At 47.9% G+C, this 19135-nt stretch overlaps 1 protein-coding gene across 3 annotated transcripts in view; it reads left to right on the forward strand.

Moving 5' to 3' along the window:
• The window catches only part of SHPRH (SNF2 histone linker PHD RING helicase), a 372150-nt gene that overhangs the window by 272588 nt on the left and 80427 nt on the right, over window positions 1-19135 (forward strand). For all 3 annotated transcript variants that reach the window (XM_063917889.1, XM_063917888.1, XM_063917887.1), the window contains one exon: window positions 11706-11931. In XM_063917889.1, the coding sequence (XP_063773959.1) occupies window positions 11706-11931 (226 nt within the window). The remainder of the gene's footprint in view (window positions 1-11705; window positions 11932-19135) is intronic.

A 19135-nucleotide genomic window follows, 5' to 3' on the forward strand; every position in this document is an offset into this window, starting at 1 on the left:
CGTAAACAGACAGGGCGGCACAAAAAGCAGGAGGGCAATGGCAGAAGCTGCAAGGATTCTCCGCTGGGCAGAAAATCATGTGTTAGCACTGTCAGCTGTGTTCATCCCGGGAGTGGACAACTGGGAAGCAGACTTCCTCAGCAGACACGATCTGCACCCGGGAGAGTGGGGACTTCATCCAGAAGTCTTCCACATGATTGTGGTCCATTGGGAAAGACCAATGGTGGACATGATGGCGTCCCGCCTCAACAAAAAACTGGACAGGTATTGCGCCAGGTCAAGAGACCCTCAGGCAATAGCTGTAGACGCTCTGGTAACACCATGGGTGTACCAGTCAGTGTATGTGTTTCCTCCTCTGCCTCTCATACCAAAAGTACTGAGAATTATACGGCAAAGGGGAGTAAGAACGATACTCGTGGCTCCGGATTGGCCAAGAAGAACTTGGTACCCGGAACTTCAGGAGATGCTCACGGAAGATCCGTGGCCTCTACCTCTAAGACGGGACCTGCTTCAGCAGGGACCGTGTCTATTCCAAGACTTACCGCGGCTGCGTTTGACGGCATGGCGGTTGAACACCGAATCCTAAGGGAAAAAGGCATTCCGGAAGAGGTCATCCCTACCCTGGTAAAAGCCAGGAAGGAGGTGACTGCACAACATTATCACCGCATTTGGAGAAAATATGTTGCGTGGTGTGAGGCCAGGAAGGCCCCGACGGAGGAATTTCAACTGGGTCGATTCCTACATTTCCTGCAAACAGGATTGTCTATGGGCCTCAAATTAGGGTCCATTAAGGTTCAAATTTCGGCCCTGTCGATTTTCTTCCAGAAAGAATTGGCTTCAGTTCCTGAAGTCCAGACTTTTGTAAAAGGAGTACTACATATACAGCCCCCGGTTGTGCCCCCAGTGGCACCGTGGGATCTTAATGTAGTTTTGGATTTTCTCAAATCCCATTGGTTTGAGCCACTCAAATCGGTGGATTTGAAATATCTTACATGGAAAGTAACCATGCTACTGGCCCTGGCTTCAGCCAGGAGAGTGTCAGAATTGGCGGCTTTATCGTATAAAAGCCCATTTCTGATTTTCCATTCGGACAGGGCAGAACTGCGGACGCGTCCTCACTTTCTGCCTAAGGTGGTTTCAGCGTTTCACCTGAACCAGCCTATTGTGGTGCCTGCGGCTACTAGCGATTTAGAGGATTCCAAGTTGCTGGACGTTGTCAGAGCATTGAAAATATATATTTCAAGGACGGCTGGAGTCAGAAAATCTGACTCGCTGTTTATACTGTATGCACCCAACAAGCTGGGTGCTCCTGCTTCTAAGCAGACGATTGCTCGTTGGATTTGTAGCACAATTCAACTTGCACATTCTGTGGCAGGCCTGCCACAGCCTAAATCTGTCAAGGCCCATTCCACAAGGAAGGTGGGCTCATCTTGGGCGGCTGCCCGAGGGGTCTCGGCATTACAACTCTGCCGAGCAGCTACGTGGTCAGGGGAGAACACGTTTGTAAAATTCTACAAATTTGATACCCTGGCTAAGGAGGACCTGGAGTTCTCTCATTCGGTGCTGCAGAGTCATCCGCACTCTCCCGCCCGTTTGGGAGCTTTGGTATAATCCCCATGGTCCTGACGGAGTCCCAGCATCCACTAGGACGTCAGAGAAAATAAGATTTTACTTACCGATAAATCTATTTCTCGTAGTCCGTAGTGGATGCTGGGCGCCCATCCCAAGTGCGGATTGTCTGCAATACTTGTACATAGTTATTGTTACAAAAAAATCGGGTTGTTATTGTTGTGAGCCGTCTGTTCAGAGGCTCCTACGTTTGTCATACTGTTAACTGGGTTCAGATCACAAGTTGTACGGTGTGATTGGTGTGGCTGGTATGAGTCTTACCCGGGATTCAAAATCCTTCCTTATTGTGTACGCTCGTCCGGGCACAGTATCCTAACTGAGGCTTGGAGGAGGGTCATAGGGGGAGGAGCCAGTACACACCACCTAGTGGTCAAACTTTAAAATTTTGTGCCCTGTCTCCTGCGGAGCCGCTATTCCCCATGGTCCTGACGGAGTCCCAGCATCCACTACGGACTACGAGAAATAGATTTATCGGTAAGTAAAATCTTATTTTTTCAAAAGGAACTGGCGTCTCTTCCTGAAGTTCAGACGTTTGTTAAGGGAGTGCTGCATATTCAGTCCCCTTTTGTGCCACCAGTGGCACCTTGGGATCTCAACGTGGTGTTGGGTTTCCTAAAATCCCACTGGTTTGAACCACTTAAGACCGTGGAGCTAAAGTATCTCACGTGGAAGGTGGTCATGCTATTGGCCATTGCTTCGGCTAGGCGTGTGTCAGAATTGGCGGCTTTGTCATGTAAAAGCCCCTATCTGGTTTTTCATATGGACAGGGCAGAATTGCGGACTCGTCCCCAATTTCTGCCAAAGGTGGTGTCATCTTTTCATTTGAACCAACCTATTGTGGTGCCTGCGGCTACTCGTGACTTGGAGGATTCCAGGTTACTAGATGTAGTCAGGGCTTTGAAGATTTATGTAGCCAGAACGGCTGGATTCAGGAAAACTGACTCGCTGTTTATCCTATATGCCCCCAACAAGTTGGGAGCTCCTGCTTCAAAGCAAACCGTTGCCCGCTGGATCTGTAACACGATTCAGCAGGCTCATTCTCCGGCTGGATTGCCGCATCCAAAATCAGTGAAAGCCCATTCCACAAGGAAGGTGGGCTCTTCTTGGGCGGCTGCCCGAGGGGTCTCGGCTTTACAGCTTTGCCGAGCTGCTACTTGGTCGGGTTCAAACACATTTGCAAAATTCTACAAGTTTGATACCCTGGCTGAGGAGGACCTTGAGTTTGCCCATTCGGCGCTGCAGAGTCATCCGTACTCTCCCGCCCGTTTGGGAGCTTTGGTATAATCCCCATGGTCCTTACGGAGTTCCCAGCATCCACTAGGACGTTAGAGAAAATAAGATTTTACTCACCGGTAAATCTATTTCTCATAGTCCGTAGTGGATGCTGGGCGCCCGTCCCTAGTGCGGACTTTCTGCAATACGTGTACATAGTTATTGCTTAATAATGGGTTATGTTATGTTGGCATCCATTGTTGATGCCCTGTTGTTGTTCATACTGTTGACTGGATAAGTGTATCACAAGTTATACGGTGTGATTGGTGTGGCTGGTATGAGTCTTACCCGGGATTCCAAAATCCTTTCCTTATAATGTCTGCTCTTCCGGGCACAGTTTCCTTAACTGAGGTCTGGAGGAGGGGCATAGAGGGAGGAGCCAGTGCACACCAGATAGTACTAAATCTTTCTTTAGAGTGCCCAGTCTCCTGCGGAGCCCGCTATCCCCCATGGTCCTTATGGAGTTCCCAGCATCCACTACGGACTATGAGAAATAGATTTACCGGTGAGTAAAATCTTATTTTCCGCCATCACTTTGTGAAAACCCTTGGAGCCGTGGATAGGCCGAAGGGCAGCGCCTGGAACGGATAGTGTTCGTCCAGCAGAGCAAACCTGAGGTAGGCTTGATGAGGCGGCCATATCGGAATATGGAGGTACACGTCCTTTATTTCCAGAGAGACTAAGAAGTCCCCCCTCCTCCAGACCGGAAATCACTGCTCTCAGAGACTTCGTTTTGAACCAGAAAACCTTCAGATATGGGTTTAACAATTTGAGGTTCAAAATGGGCCTCACTGAACCATACGGTTTTGGTACCACAAAAAGGCTGAAATAATATCCCTCGCCCCGTTGTTGAAGTGGCACTGGAACAATGACATGAGTCTGAGCCAATTTATGAATGGCCTCCTGTAGGCATATGTCCTCGGAAGCCAGTAATCCCGATCTGTAAAAATCTGTGAGGTGGATAACTTTTGAACTCCGTTTTGTAGCCCTGGGAGATCAAGTTTTTTACCCAAGCATCCTGGCAGGAGATTCTCCAAATGAGGCTGAAAAATCTCAGCCGAGCTCCCACTCTGAGATCCCCCATGAGTGGAGGGACACCGTCTTCCTGAGGATTTAGAGGAGACAGAGCTGACGACCTGGTACTGAGATCCTGTGGTGGCAGGCTTACAAGACTTACCTCTGAAGCCTATCTCCGCATTTGAGCCACTTCTGGCTCTTCCCTTAAACCGTGCGGTCCGAAAGGACTGTAGTGAAGGCCCCGTGTACGAGTGTCTAGCTGGTGGAGCTGCAGACAGGAGGTACGTGGATTTGCCAGCGGTAGCCTTTAAAATCCATGTGTCTAACTCACCTCCAAATAGCCAATCTCCTGTGAAAGGCAAAGTCTCTACACTCCGTTTTGACTCTGCGTCATGGTAGAAGTACGAGCATTAATAATGCCTATGCTTTTAATTGTTACACAGAGGAAGTGAGCAGATTCCTGGATATGCTGAATCAGCGTCACCATTTCAGTCAGAGACTTATCCCCAGTTAGGCCCTCCTGAAGGTTTCCTGCCCAGGTATGTATGGCGTGAGTCACCCAACAGCCCGCAATAACAGGCCTTTGGGAGGCTCCTGCTGCAGTGTAAATAGATTTCAAGGTGGTTTCTAGTTTCCTCTCCGCAGGTTCCTTTAAGGCAGTAGCCCCTGGAACAGGTAGCACTGTCTTTTTCAACAGGCGTGATACCGAAGCATCAACAGCAGGGGGAGTCTCCCAGGCCTTTCGCACCTCATGAGCAAAAGGAAAAGCAGCAACCAATTCTTTGTCACCGGGAATTTCTTGTCAGGAGTAACCCATGGCTCCCTGTAAAGATCATCCAGTTCCTTTGAATCAGGAAAGATGACCAGCACTATTTTCTGTGCAGCGAAAAAGGATTGCTGTACATCTGCTTCATTCCCAGGTACATGCAAAACATCCCTTATAGCAAGGATAAGTGACTCTACGCCTTGCGCCGGAGAGAAATCATCCACCTCAGCAATAGATTCCAGCTCCTCCCCCTCTTCCACCTCTTGCAAGTCCTCCTCGGATTCTGAGAGGATGTCAGGTAACCCGCGCTTTTGGGGTAGTGGATGTGAGAGAGGGGTTACACGTCTGCTCTCTGTTTTATCTTTCTCTAGCATCCATAAGGGATATTGGGGCCAGATTAGTACGATGGGTATAGACGGGTCCAAAGAAGCCAGTGCACTTTAAATTTCTTCAACTGGGTGTGCTGGCTCCTCCTACAGCTCGGTTTAGAAAAAAGTGCCCTCAGGAGAGGATGCACACTCTGCAAGCTCCAGAGTTTTTTCTTCAATTTCTATTAAAGTTTTATTTCTTTCGGTTTGCTGTTTGGGCAACAGCATACCTGCATCGTGGGAGTTAGGAAGGGGGGGGGGGGGGGCAGTCACCGGCCTATTGAGGTGCAGAGCCACTTCCCCGCTGCAGGACCACCGTCCTGAGAGGCTGTTTGTTCAGCGGGGCATGTCGCCTTGGCTGTCGCATCTGCAGCATGCCGCACACCCTTAACGCTGCCTGAAGTTGATAATCGGTGGTGAGTACCAACTGGAGGCCCCGCTAGGGGTGTCCGATGGTTTAATGTGCGGCTGAAGCGCGGGTGAGGCGTGCGCGAGACTGGCTAATATCAGTCGTACCAAGCATTTATGTGAGGCTACATACATTTGGAGATATGGCCAGTATAAATATTCAACAGTAGCTCCGGCGCCATGGCGGGGTGCGGAGCTACATGAGAGCAGGCTCAGCGGCATTTTGGCACCCTTCCTCTGCATAGCAGCAGCAGCCGCCTCAACAGCTCCTCCATATCAGTCCCTGGATCGCTGGTACCGGGCGTAGAAGGGGAGAGTCGCTATATTTGTGCACAAGTAACATCCCTCTGAGGGATTTTTCGTATTACAGTCTCACTGTTGTTTACACAAAAAATGCTGACAGCCTCACTAGGGCTGTGCAGCGTTGGGTGCGCTGGGGTCATCTCTCCTGTGTCTCCTCTCACATGCAATAGGGCAGGCTTGTAGTATATATAAGGCTGTGTTGTGTGTGTATTCCTGTTTTCTGCTTCACAATGGTAAAACAGAAGTTATGCAGTGTATGTAATGCTAGATTCTCTCCTAGTTCATCTGGCTCAGTATCATGTGAACAATGTAGTCAGTCATCTCAGAATGCTGATATCACTATGGGGGAGAGTCCAGAGCCCTCCTGGTTGGGGGCTATCAAAACCTATGATGTCTGATATGTCATCTCAACTCGCAAGACTCAGGAACTGCAACAAGCAGTGGCTAGCCTAACTGCTAAACATCCCCCTTCCCCCCTGTCTGCTTCAGGTGCACAACAACGTGCTCTACCTGCACTCCTCTCAGATACTGATGATGATATATAGAATAATGGGGATGATGTGGACCCCATAAATGGGGATTCCACCCCTAGCCAGGGTATTGAACCCCTTATATTGGCTATTAGGGACGTGTTAAAGCTCCCCCTATAGGATGCTAATAGTCAGCAGTCATTCTTCCTCCCACAAGACAAACTAACAGTCACATTTCCTGATTCCAAGGAATTGGATGACTTATATAAAATAGCCTGGAAGAATCCAGATAAAAAATATCAGGTGTCAAAGCGGTTTTTGCTTACATTCCCCTTTGCCTCTGAAGGCAGAAAATTCTTGGAAGAGTCTCCAGCAGTAGACGTCTCAGTCTCTCGCCTTTCTAAAAAGGCGGTACTCCCTGCTCCGGGCTTCTTTACAGTAAAGGACCTGACAGATAGGAAAATTGAGACCACGCTAAAATCTATTTACATTGCTGCAAGTGTTGCTCAAAGGCCGGTAATTGCAGGTTGCTGGATGACACATGCAATTCATTCCTGGGCTAATCAAATTAAGGAAGGTCTCTCAGGTGATATGACCTTAGGTAATACCGTTACTTTCCGGAATCACATTCAGGACACGGCAAGAGTCCTCTGTGACTCCCTTAAAGAGATTGGCAATATTAATGCTAGGACCGCAGCTATGGCCATGTCTGCGCACAGAGCCATATGGTTGCGTCAGTGGATTGCTAATGCTGACTCCAAACGTAATGTGGAATCTCTTCCCTTCACAGGTGAATGGCTCTTTAGAGGTGAATTGGACGCATGGATTTCCAAAGCTACTGCTGGGAAATCCACGTTTCTCCCTTCGGGGTATCCACCTGCTAGTCGTACCTACCCGGACCGTCTACTCAGTCCTTTCGGTCCACCAGATTTCGATCTAGGGCCAGAGGGGCCTCCAACACAGCTAGAGGCTCCAGAGGAAAACCTAAGAAACCAGCTGTTGCTGGATCTCAGTACCAGAACATTAGTTTTACTGCCGCAAAGCCTTCGGGATGATGGTGCCCTCCCACCCCGAGGGAATCTCGTTGTGGGAGCTCTGTTACGTCACTACAGCCACATCTGGTACGGTTCCTGCAAAGATGCTTGTGTAAGGGACCTTATCTCTCAGGGTTACAAGCTGGAGTTCGACGGTGCTCCTCCCCAACGATTTTTCAAATCAAGCTTACCAGCTTAGGAAAATATGCGTGGTACGCTACTACTGGCTATAAACAAGTTGGTCCAGTCCCAGGTCATTGTTTCAGTGCCCCTACTACAACAAGGACAGGGTTACTACTCCAGTCTGTTCGTAGTACCAAAACCAGACGGGTCTGTGAGACCCATTCTGAATCTGAAGTCCTAGAATCCTTACCTGATGGTTTTCAAATTGAAGATGGAATCTTTGAGAGTGGTAATCGCAGGCCTGGAACAACAGGAATTCCTAGTGTCCCTGGATATCAAGAGCGCGTGCCTACATATCCCAATTTGGCCTCCTCATCAGGCCTATCTGAGGTTTGCCCTACTGAACGATCACTACCAGTTTCAGGCGTTACCCTTCGGCCTGTCTACAGCTCCGAGGGTGTTCACGTAGGTGATGGCGAAAATGATGTTTCAACTCAGGGTTCAGGGGGTCAATGTAATCCCATACCTGGACGATGTCCTGATAAAAGCGAGTTCCAGAGAGCTTCTTTTGCTCCACATAGATCACACTATCCAACTTTTGGCGCACCACGGATGGATCCTCAATCTGCAAAAGTCCCACCTGGAACCGTCTCAGCAGCTCTTGTTTCTGGGGATGCTACTGGATACTGTAGCACAGAAAGTGTTCCTCCCAGAGGAAAAAGTGAGAACACTTCAAGAAATGGTTCGCATGGTGCTCCAACCTACTTGAGTCTCCATTCATCTTTGCATAAAATTGTTGGGAAAGATGGTGGCCTCGTACGAGGCGATTCAATTCAGAAGGTTTCATGCCAATTGGACATCCAGAACAAGTGGTCCGGTTCCAATCTTCAGATGCACCGGATGATTCGGCTGTCACCTCAGGCCATAATTTCTCTCCTGTGGTGGCTACAGTCCTCCAACCTGCTGGAAGGTCGATGCTTTGGGATTCAGGATTGGATCCTCCTCACGACGGATGCGAGTCTGAGAGGATGGGGAGCTGTCACCCAAGGGGTGCAGTTCCAGGCAGGTGGTCTGCCCAAGAGGCCCTAGTTCCGATCAACTTTCTGGAACTTCGGGCTATCTACAATGCTCTGATTTAGGCATCCCCTCTACTCCGGGATCAGGCGATCAAGGTGCAGTCGGCATCAATCGACAAGGAGGGACAAAAAGCAGGGCCTGCATGCGAAAAGTGTCCAGAATACTCCTCTGGGCAGAAAGAAATACAAGAGCACTGTCCGCAATCTTCATTCCGGGAGTGGACAACTGGGAAGCGGACTTCCTAAGTCACCACGACCTCCATCCGGAAAGTGGGGACTACACTCAGGTGTTTCAACAGACCATCGACTGGTGGGGATGCTCACAGATCGACTTGATGGCCTCTCATTTCAACAAGAAGCTTCGCTGCTATTGCTCACAAACCAGGGACCCTCAGGCGAGCGCAGTGGATGCGCTAACATCGCCTTGGCCTTACCAGCTGGTCTACCCGTCTCCTCCGATTCCGCTGATCCCAAGGTTGCTCAAGCGGATCAGACTTCAAAGAGTGGAAGCAATCTTGATTGCCCCAGATTGGCTCCGAAGAGCGTGGTACGTGGCTCTCCTGGACATGTTCGTAGAGGACCCTTGGCCTCTACTGCTAAGAAGGGATCTTCTTCAACAAGGACCGTTCGTCTACCCAGACTTATGGCGGCTTCATTTGACAGCATGGAAGTTGAGCAGAACATCCTAGCTCACAAAGGGCTTTCCAAAAAGGTCATTGCCACTGTGGTGCAAGCCAGAAAACCTGTGACGTCAAAACACTATCATCATATCTGGCGGAGACATGTCTCTTGGTGCGAGGAACGTACATATTCCTCTGCAGAATTCAACTTGGGAAGGTTCTTACGGTTCCTGCAGGGTGGCGTGGATAAAGGCTTGCGTCTGGGATCCATTAAGGTCCAGATTTCAGCTCTTTCCATCTTCTTCACAAAGAAGTTGGCTCTCTTGCCGGAAGTTCAGACCTTCTTGCAAGGGGTGCTTTACATACAACCTTCATTCTTGCCGCCTACGGCACCTTGGGATCTGGATGTAGTGTTACACTTTCTACAGTCCTCCTGGTTTGATCCTCTGACAACGGTAAAAGATAAGTACCTCACGTGGAAAATGGTGATGTTACTGGCCCTGGCTTCTGCTAGGCGTGTCTCAGAATTGGGGGCCTTGTCGTGCAAAAGTCTGTACTTGGTCTTTTACGAGAACAAAGCGGAGCTCAGGACTAGACAGCAGTTCCTGCCGAAGGTGGTTTCCGCATTTCACTTGAATCACCCTGTTGTGATTCCGTTCAGTTCTGACATTTCTGCTCCTCCGGAGGCATTGGATGTTTTGCGAGCCTTGAAAATCTATGTCAAGAGGACGGCTCGGATCAGAAAGTTGGATTCCTTGTTTGTACTCTATGATGCACAGAAAAGGGTTGCCCTGCTTCTAAACAGTGCATTGCTCGTTGGATTAGGCTTACTATCCAACAGGCCTATGCGTCGGCAGCCTTACCTGTTCCACAGTCTCTGAAGGCCCACTCTACAAGATCGGTGGGCTCCTCCTGGGCGGCTGCCCATGGAGTCTCGGCCCTACAACTATGTCGAGCTGCTACCTGGTCGGGTAAGAACACCTTGGTGAAGTTCTACAAGTTTGATACACTGGCCAAAGAGGATACCCCGTTTGGGCAGGTGGTGCTGCAGATGTCTCCACACGTTCCCACCTGTTCTGGAAGCTTTGGGACATCCCCATCATACTAATTTGTCCCCAAGATCCCTTATGGATGCTAGAGAAAATAGGATTTAAATACCTACCGGTAAATTATTTTCTTGTAGTCCATAAGGGATATTGGGCGCCTGCCTCTGTGCGGTGACTTTCTGCAGGTTCTCTGTTATGTGTTCCTGTTCAGCTGCTGCTGGCTAAGTTTTATGTTGGTGTGCTGGTGTGAAAATCTCACCACACTTATTGTTGTTATGTTCCTTCTCTGAAGTATGTAATTCTCCTTTGGGCAACGTTTTACCTATAACTGAGCTGTAGGAGGAGGCATAGAGGGGAGGAGCCAGCACACCCAGTTGAAGAAATTTAAAGTGCACTGGCTCCTTTGGACCCGTCTATACCCATCGTACTAATCTGTTCCCAGTGTCCCTTAAGGACTACGAGAAAAGGATTTACCGGTGGGTATTTAAAATCCTATTTTAGTCAGAGCATCCATAGACTGTTGTAACTGCTGCCTTTCCTGTCTAGCAATAGTTAACTCATTGGACATGTCAGCCATCATAGTTTTAATAGCACTCAACCATGCTGGTTCCTGTGAATCACCCCCAGAAGCCCCACTATCTTGTGAAGGCTGACTGCATTGCTCACACATGAGAGAATCTACAGGGTAGGGAGAAAACCTGGTGTGACAGAACACACAGCTCTTTTCACCATGCTGACAGGGAACATTAACACACACACACACACACAAGTTTGCCCAGCCCAGTATTTGTGGAGAGACCAGCACCAGCCTGTAACTAACAATTTAGAGATTAAAAAGTTAGGCAGTATGGTTGATTTATGTGTGAGGAGCCTGAGAAGGGTTCCCACAGTGGACTCTCCTCCTTCTCCTCCTTAACTACACTCCTGTACCAGTGTCTGGCCGTTGAGTATCCTCTGGAGAACCTGGCTGTCCTGCTGCAGCGCTGAGAGTGCAGGAAATGGTGCCAGGTAGCTCCGCCCCCTGCTTTGGCACCGGAGCTACAGGCTTATTTATACTGGCAATGTCCCCAATAATGTGCACAATAAGGTTCCCATGCCTATTTTCACTGCCGATGCCAGTCTGCGCGGGGGGGGGGGGGAGCTGTACACTGACCCTCAGGATCTGACTCAGCACCTCCAGGAGCCCGGTGTCTGTTCCCCCCAGCGTCCCTTGGTGCAGGTAGGCTGTTACCCAGCAGCCTACCTGTAAATAATAAACATTTAAAATAAACTGTAGAAAACATCCTCTGGAGCTCCAGAGTGTGCATCCTCTCCTGAGGGCACATTTTTCTAAACTGAGCTGTGTGGGAGGGCATAGAGGAGAGGAGCCAGCACACCCTGTTTGAAGAATTTAAAGTGCACCGGCTCCTTTGGACACCATCTATACCCATCGTACTAAGTTACCCCAGTATCCCTTATGGATGATAGAAAAATAATATTACTGATTAAACTGCATTTTTTTTTATATTGGACATTTTTCCTGAACATTTGTGTAAAATACGCCTAATCGCTGACAATGTAATAAAACTTGCAGGGTAAAAGGTCAGACTGCTATATTTGAAGAAATGATCGAGGAAGAAAACGGCCTGGTGGATGACCGCTTGCCAAAAACCAGCCGAGGCCTGTGGGCAACCAGTGAGTTGGAACGGTCACTGAAAGCTATACTGTCATTTGCCAGAAGTCACCGCATGGACCCATGGCTTACTGAGGAAGGTGCTGGCTTCATGGATCTGTTTGAGGCATGGAAGAAAGAATACAAGGTAAATGTGATTACATAATAATGTGAGATAACAAACGTTTTCATCAGTGCTTAGATCTTCTGGTGACTACATATTAACCGTTTAAAGATCTCAAAGTGTTTACAGTACTTCATTCATGTCCTGACCAATTTTTAAGTTCTGTGATGCATCAGTTCAAATTGTAATCACATTTTATTTTCTTAGTGCAGTTAAGTTAATAATGGGGCTTTCTTGTAATAGCAATTTAGAATAAATATTTTTTATTGTATGGGCATTATATAGGGAAAATGTTCTAACATAGAAAATACTTTCTTGTAATTCCTAACATACTGACTTCCAGACAATTATAAGATTTCCTGACTTTTACTACAAAAGTCTACCAAAGTAATACTGTAATTAACTATTTCACTCAAACCGTATGGCATAGGGCCCTGACACTAAGGCATACATTTTTACTTAAAACTGATATATAGTAATGCAACAGTAAGGGTCTATGATGCAATAAAGGTAATTTACAAACAATTGACGCAGCACTAAGTTTACAATATGAAAGTGTATTTGAGGACCATGCAACTGGTTGTATGGAATTGCATCAACAATTATTCTTGTTACTATATGATAACAGTTTGCAACAAGAGTTGGGTATGTTTCTGGCTGCTGAGGGTGAGGCCCCAAATGTACTTACTAGCCATAAAATTATATTTTCAGTACTGTACTAGTGCAGTATCACATCAAAAGAGAGGTGTTCTGTCCCACTTACTTATAGGTTAATAAAACCTTCCACTTCTACCTCTTCTCATTTTATTACTGCCCGATTGAGACAGGGTCAAGTAGATTGTGAAGATTTGAATTAATTTACCTGCCAGAAAATTGTCTGAAGCCCTCTTAAGCTGGCCATACATTAGGGCGACCAACATCCGATCCGAATCCTCATAAGATTTCCCTTTAATCTGCCCGGGAGCCCCTAGCACACGATTTGGAGTTTTATGTGCATACGATGAAGTATGCAATCTATCAATCGATTGTGTGCCTCACAAAAAGCATGTGATCACCTGGAAGGAAATGCCGCTCAAAAAATGATGCTGATGATATACGATGCATTGTATGTAGAGATGAGCGGGTTCGGTTCCTCGGAATCCGAACCCGCCCGAACTTCAGGTTTTTTTACACGGGGCCGAGCGACTCGGATCTTCCCGCCTTGCTCGGTTAACCTGAGCGCGCCCGAACGTCATCATCCCGCTGTCGGATTCTCGCGAGGCTCGTATTCTATCGCGAGACTCGGATTCTATATAAGGAGCCGCGCGTCGCCGCCATTTTCACACGTGCATTGAGATTGATAGGGAGAGGACGTGGCTGGCGTCCTCTCCGTTTAGACTAGAGTACTAGAGAGAGACACAAATTTTGGGGAGCATATTATTAGGAGGAGTACTACTTGCTGCTGATAGTGTGACCAGTGACCACCAGTTTAATTAATCCGTTCTCTGCCTGAAAAAAAACGATACACAGTGTGACACAGTCACATACCATATCTGTGCTCAGCCCAGTGTGCTGCATCATATGTAATACTGTATATCATTATCTGACTGTGCTGAGTGCTCACTGCTCACACAGCTTAATTGTGGGGGAGACTGGGGAGCAGTTATAGCAGGAGTACATATTTTAAGTACAGTGCACACTTTTGCTGCCAGAGTGCCACTGCCAGTGTGACTGACCAGTGACCACTGACCACCAGTATTGTGATTGTCTGCTGACCACCAGTATATTGTGATTGTCTGCCTGAAAAAGTTAAACACTCGCCGTGTGGTGTTTTTATAAACGCATTCTGCAGACAGTGTCCAGCAGGTCCGTCATTACATAATATATACCTGTCCGGCTGCAGTACTAGTGTGATATATATATATTTTAATTTTATCTCATTATCATCCAGTCTATATTAGCAGCAGACACAGTACGGTAGTCCACGGCTGTAGCTACCTCTGTGTCGGCAGTCGCTCGTCCATCCATAATTGTATACCACCTACCCGTGGTTTTTTTTTTTCTATCTTCTTGATACTAGTAGCTTACTTTAGGAGTCTGCAGTGCTGACAGACAGTGTCCAGCAGGTCCGTCATTACATAATATATACCTGTCCGGCTGCAGTACTAGTGTGATATATATATATATATTTTAATTTTATCTCATTATCATCCAGTCTATATTAGCAGCAGACACAGTACGGTAGTCCACGGCTGTAGCTACCTCTGTGTCGGCAGTCGCTCGTCATCCATAAGTATACTAGTATCCATCCATCTCCATTGTTTACCTGAGGTGCCTTTTAGTTGTGCCTATTAAAATATGGAGAACAAAAATGTTGAGGTTCCAAAAATAGGGAAAGATCAAGATCGACTTCCACCTCGTGCTGAAGCTGCTGCCACTAGTCATGGCCGAGACGATGAAATGCCAGCAACGTCGTCTGCCAAGGCCGATGCCCAATGTCATAGTACAGAGCATGTAAAATCCAAAACACCAAATATCAGTAAAAAAAGGACTAAAAAATCTAAAATAAAATTGTCGTCGGAGAAGCGTAAACTTGCCAATATGCCATTTGCCACACGGAGTGGCAAGGAACGGCTGAGGCCCTGACCTATGTTCATGGCTAGTGGTTCAGCTTCACATGAGGATGGAAGCACTCAGCCTCTCGCTAGAAAAATGAAAAGACTCAAGCTGGCAAAAGCACAGCAAAGAACTGTGCGTTCTTCGAAATCCCAAATCCACAAGGAGAGTCCAATTGTGTCGGTTGCGATGCCTGACCTTCCCAACACTGGACGTGAAGAGCATGCGCCTTCCACCATTTGCACGCCCCCTGCAAGTGCTGGAAGGAGCACCCGCAGTCCAGTTCCTGATAGTCAGATTGAAGATGTCAGTGTTGAAGTACACCAGGATGAGGAGGATATGGGTGTTGCTGGCGCTGGGGAGGAAATTGACAAGGAGGATTCTGATGGTGAGGTGGTTTGTTTAAGTCAGGCACCCGGGGAGACACCTGTTGTCCGTGGGAGGAATTATGGCCATTGACATGCCTGGTGAAAATACCAAAAAAATCAGCTCTTCGGTGTGGAAGTATTTCAACAGAAATGCGGACAACATTTGTCAAGCCGTGTGTTGCCTTTGTCAAGCTGTAATAAGTAGGGGTAAGGACGTTAACCACCTCGGAACATCCTCCCTTATACGTCACCTGCAGCGCATTCATAATAAGTCAGTGACAAGTTCAAAAACTTTGGGCGACAGCGGAAGCAGTCCACTGACCACTAAATCCCTTCCTCTTGTATCCAAGCTCACGCAAACCACCCCACCAACTCCCTCAGTGTCAATTTCCTCCTTCCCCAGGAATGCCAATAGTCCTGCAGGCCATGTCACTGGCAATTCTGACGAGTCCTCTCCTGCCTGGGATTCCTCCGATGCATCCTTGCGTGTAACGCCTACTGCTGCTGGCGCTGCTGTTGTTGCTGCTGGGAGTCGATGGTCATCCCAGAGGGGAAGTCGTAAGCCCACTTTTACTACTTCCACCAAGCAATTGACTGTCCAACAGTCCTTTGCGAGGAAGATGAAATATCACAGCAGTCATCCTGCTGCAAAGCGGATAACTGAGGCCTTGGCATCCTGGGTGGTGAGAAACGTGGTTCCGGTATCCATCATTACTGCAGAGGCAACTAGAGACTTGTTGGAGGTACTGTGTCCCCGGTACCAAATACCATCTAGGTTCCATTTCTCTAGGCAGGCGATACCGAAAATGTACACTGACCTCAGAAAAAGAGTCACCAGTGTCCTAAAAAATGCAGCTGTACCCAATGTCCACTTAACCACGGACATGTGGACAAGTGGAGCAGGGCAGGGTCAGGACTATATGACTGTGACAGCCCACTGGGTAGATGTATGGACTCCCGCCGCAAGAACAGCAGCGGCGGCACCAGTAGCAGCATCTCGCAAACGCCAACTCTTTCCTAGGCAGGCTACGCTTTGTATCACCGGTTTCCAGAATACGCACACAGCTGAAAACCTCTTACGGCAACTGAGGAAGATCATCGCGGAATGGCTTACCCCAATTGGACTCTCCTGTGGATTTGTGGCATCGGACAACGCCAGCAATATTGTGTGTGCATTAAATATGGGCAAATTCCAGCACGTCCCATGTTTTGCACATACCTTGAATTTGGTGGTGCAGAATTATTTAAAAAACGAGAGGGGCGTGCAAGAGATGCTGTCGGTGGCCAGAAGAATTGCGGGACACTTTCGGCGTACAGGCACCACGTACAGAAGACTGGAGCACCACCAAAAACGCCTGAACCTGCCCTGCCATCATCTGAAGCAAGAAGTAGTAACGAGGTGGAATTCAACCCTATATATGCTTCAGAGGTTGGAGGAGCAGCAAAAGGCCATTCAAGCCTATACAATTGAGCACGATATAGGAGGTGGAATGCACCTGTCTCAAGCGCAGTGGAGAATGATTTCAACATTGTGCAAGGTTCTGCTGCCCTTTGAACTTGCCACACGTGAAGTCAGTTCAGATACTGCCAGCCTGAGTCAGGTCATTCCCCTCATCAGGCTTTTGCAGAAGAAGCTGGAGACATTGAAGGAGGAGCTAACACAGAGCGATTCCGCTAGGCATGTGGGACTTGTGGATGGAGCCCTTAATTCGCTTAACAAGGATTCACGGGTGGTCAATCTGTTGAAATCAGAGCACTACATTTTGGCCACCGTGCTCGATCCTAGATTTAAAACCTACCTTGGATCTCTCTTTCCGGCAGACACAAGTCTGCTGGGGTTCAAAGACCTGCTGGTGAGAAAATTGTCAAGTCAAGCGGAACGCGACCTGTCAACATCTCCTCCTTCACATTCTCCCGCAACTGGGGGTGCGAGGAAAAGGCTCAGAATTCCGAGCCCACCCGCTGGCGGTGATGCAGGGCAGTCTGGAGCGACTGCTGATGCTGACATCTGGTCCGGACTGAAGGACCTGCCAACGATTAAGGACATGTCGTCTACTGGCACTGCATATGATTCTCTCCCCATTGAAAGAATGGTGGAGGATTATATGAGTGACCGCATCCAAGTAGGCACGTCAGACAGTCCGTACTTATACTGGCAGGAAAAAGAGGCAATTTGGAGGCCCTTGCACAAACTGGCTTTATTCTACCTAAGTTGCCCTCCCACAAGTGTGTACTCCGAAAGAGTGTTTAGTGCCGCCGCTCACCTTGTCAGCAATCGGCGTACGAGGTTACTTCCAGAAAATGTGGAGAAGATGATGTTCATTAAAATGAATTATAATCAATTCCTCCGTGGAGACATTGACCAGCAGCAATTGCCTCCACAAAGTACACAGGGAGCTGAGATGGTGGATTCCAGTGGGGACGAATTGATAATCTGTGAGGAGGGGGATGTACACGGTGATATATCGGAGGATGATGATGAGGTGGACATCTTGCCTCTGTAGAGCCAGTTTGTGCAAGGAGAGATTAATTGCTTCTTTTTTGGTGGGGGTCCAAACCAACCCGTCATTTCAGTCACAGTCGTGTGGCAGACCCTGTCACTGAAATGATGGGTTGGTTAAAGTGTGCATGTCCTGTTTATACAACATAAGGGTGGGTGGGAGGGCCCAAGGACAATTCCATCTTGCACCTCTTTTTTCTTTAATTTTTCTTTGCGTCATGTGCTGTTTGGGGAGTATTTTTTTGAAGGGCCATCCTGCGTGACACTGCAGTGCCACTCCTAGATGGGCCAGGTGTTTGTGTCGGCCACTAGGGTCGCTTATCTTACACAGCTACCTCATTGCGCCTCTTTTTTTCTTTGCGTCATGTGCTGTTTGGGGAGTGTTTTTTGGAAGGGCCATCCTGCGTGACACTGCAGTGCCACTCCTAGATGGGCCAGGTGTTTGTGTCGGCCACTAGGGTCGCTTAGCTTACTCACACAGCTACCTCATTGCGCCTCTTTTTTTTCTTTGCGTCATGTGCTGTTTGGGGAGTGTTTTTTGGAAGGGCCATCCTGCGTGACACTGCAGTGCCACTCCTAGATGGGCCAGGTGTTTGTGTCGGCCACTAGGGTCGCTTAGCTTACTCACACAGCTACCTCATTGCGCCTCTTTTTTTTCTTTGCGTCATGTGCTGTTTGGGGAGTGTTTTTTGGAAGGGCCATCCTGCGTGACACTGCAGTGCCACTCCTAGATGGGCCAGGTGTTTGTGTCGGCCACTAGGGTCGCTTAGCTTACTCACACAGCTACCTCATTGCGCCTCTTTTTTTCTTTGCGTCATGTGCTGTTTGGGGAGTGTTTTTTGGAAGGGCCATCCTGCGTGACACTGCAGTGCCACTCCTAGATGGGCCAGGTGTTTGTGTCGGCCACTAGGGTCGCTTAGCTTAGTCATCCAGCGACCTCGGTGCAAATTTTAGGACTAAAAATAATATTGTGAGGTGTGAGGTGTTCAGAATAGACTGAAAATGAGTGGAAATTATGGTTTTTGAGGTTAATAATACTTTGGGATCAAAATGACCCCCAAATTCTATGATTTAAGCTGTTTTTTAGGGTTTTTTGAAAAAAACACCCGAATCCAAAACACACCCGAATCCGACAGAAAAAATTCGGTGAGGTTTTGCCAAAACGCGGTCGAACCCAAAACACGGCCGCGGAACCGAACCCAAAACCAAAACACAAAACCCGAAAAATTTCAAGTGCACATCTCTAATTGTATGTGCATAAAACAAGGTACGATGTGCATACGATTACGATGGAACATATGTTTCTGAGGATGCGACATACGACCCACGGGGCCACGCATCGTAATCATACCCAAAACAGGTACGATGTGCACGCGATGCATCATACGGCGCGTCTAAATCATACATTCGTACACAATATCATACTAGTGTATGGCCAGCATTGCAATCATCTTTAGACAAGACTTGTTCTTAGGAAGTAGTCTGAGGATATGCCTTGCCTGTCCTTGTGAAAGGCAACCTACTTCAAAACATTTTGATATTGCGGAAATGTGATTACAGTATATTAATCTACAAGATGACTGAATATAAGAAAGACTGTTCACATTGCAGTATGTATAGAATGCTCATCTGCATCTTCTTTAGCAGAACCGTTTGCTGGGCCTTTCACAGTGATGGCTTGGGGGAGCTCTACTAAATCTCAGTTGTGGCATTTGTGACATAAAAACAAAACCCTTTTAATCCTTTACTGAAAAAAGGTAATGAA

This window comes from Pseudophryne corroboree, chromosome 4 (assembly GCF_028390025.1).
Source record: "Pseudophryne corroboree isolate aPseCor3 chromosome 4, aPseCor3.hap2, whole genome shotgun sequence".
Taxonomy (NCBI): Eukaryota; Metazoa; Chordata; class Amphibia; order Anura; family Myobatrachidae; genus Pseudophryne; species Pseudophryne corroboree.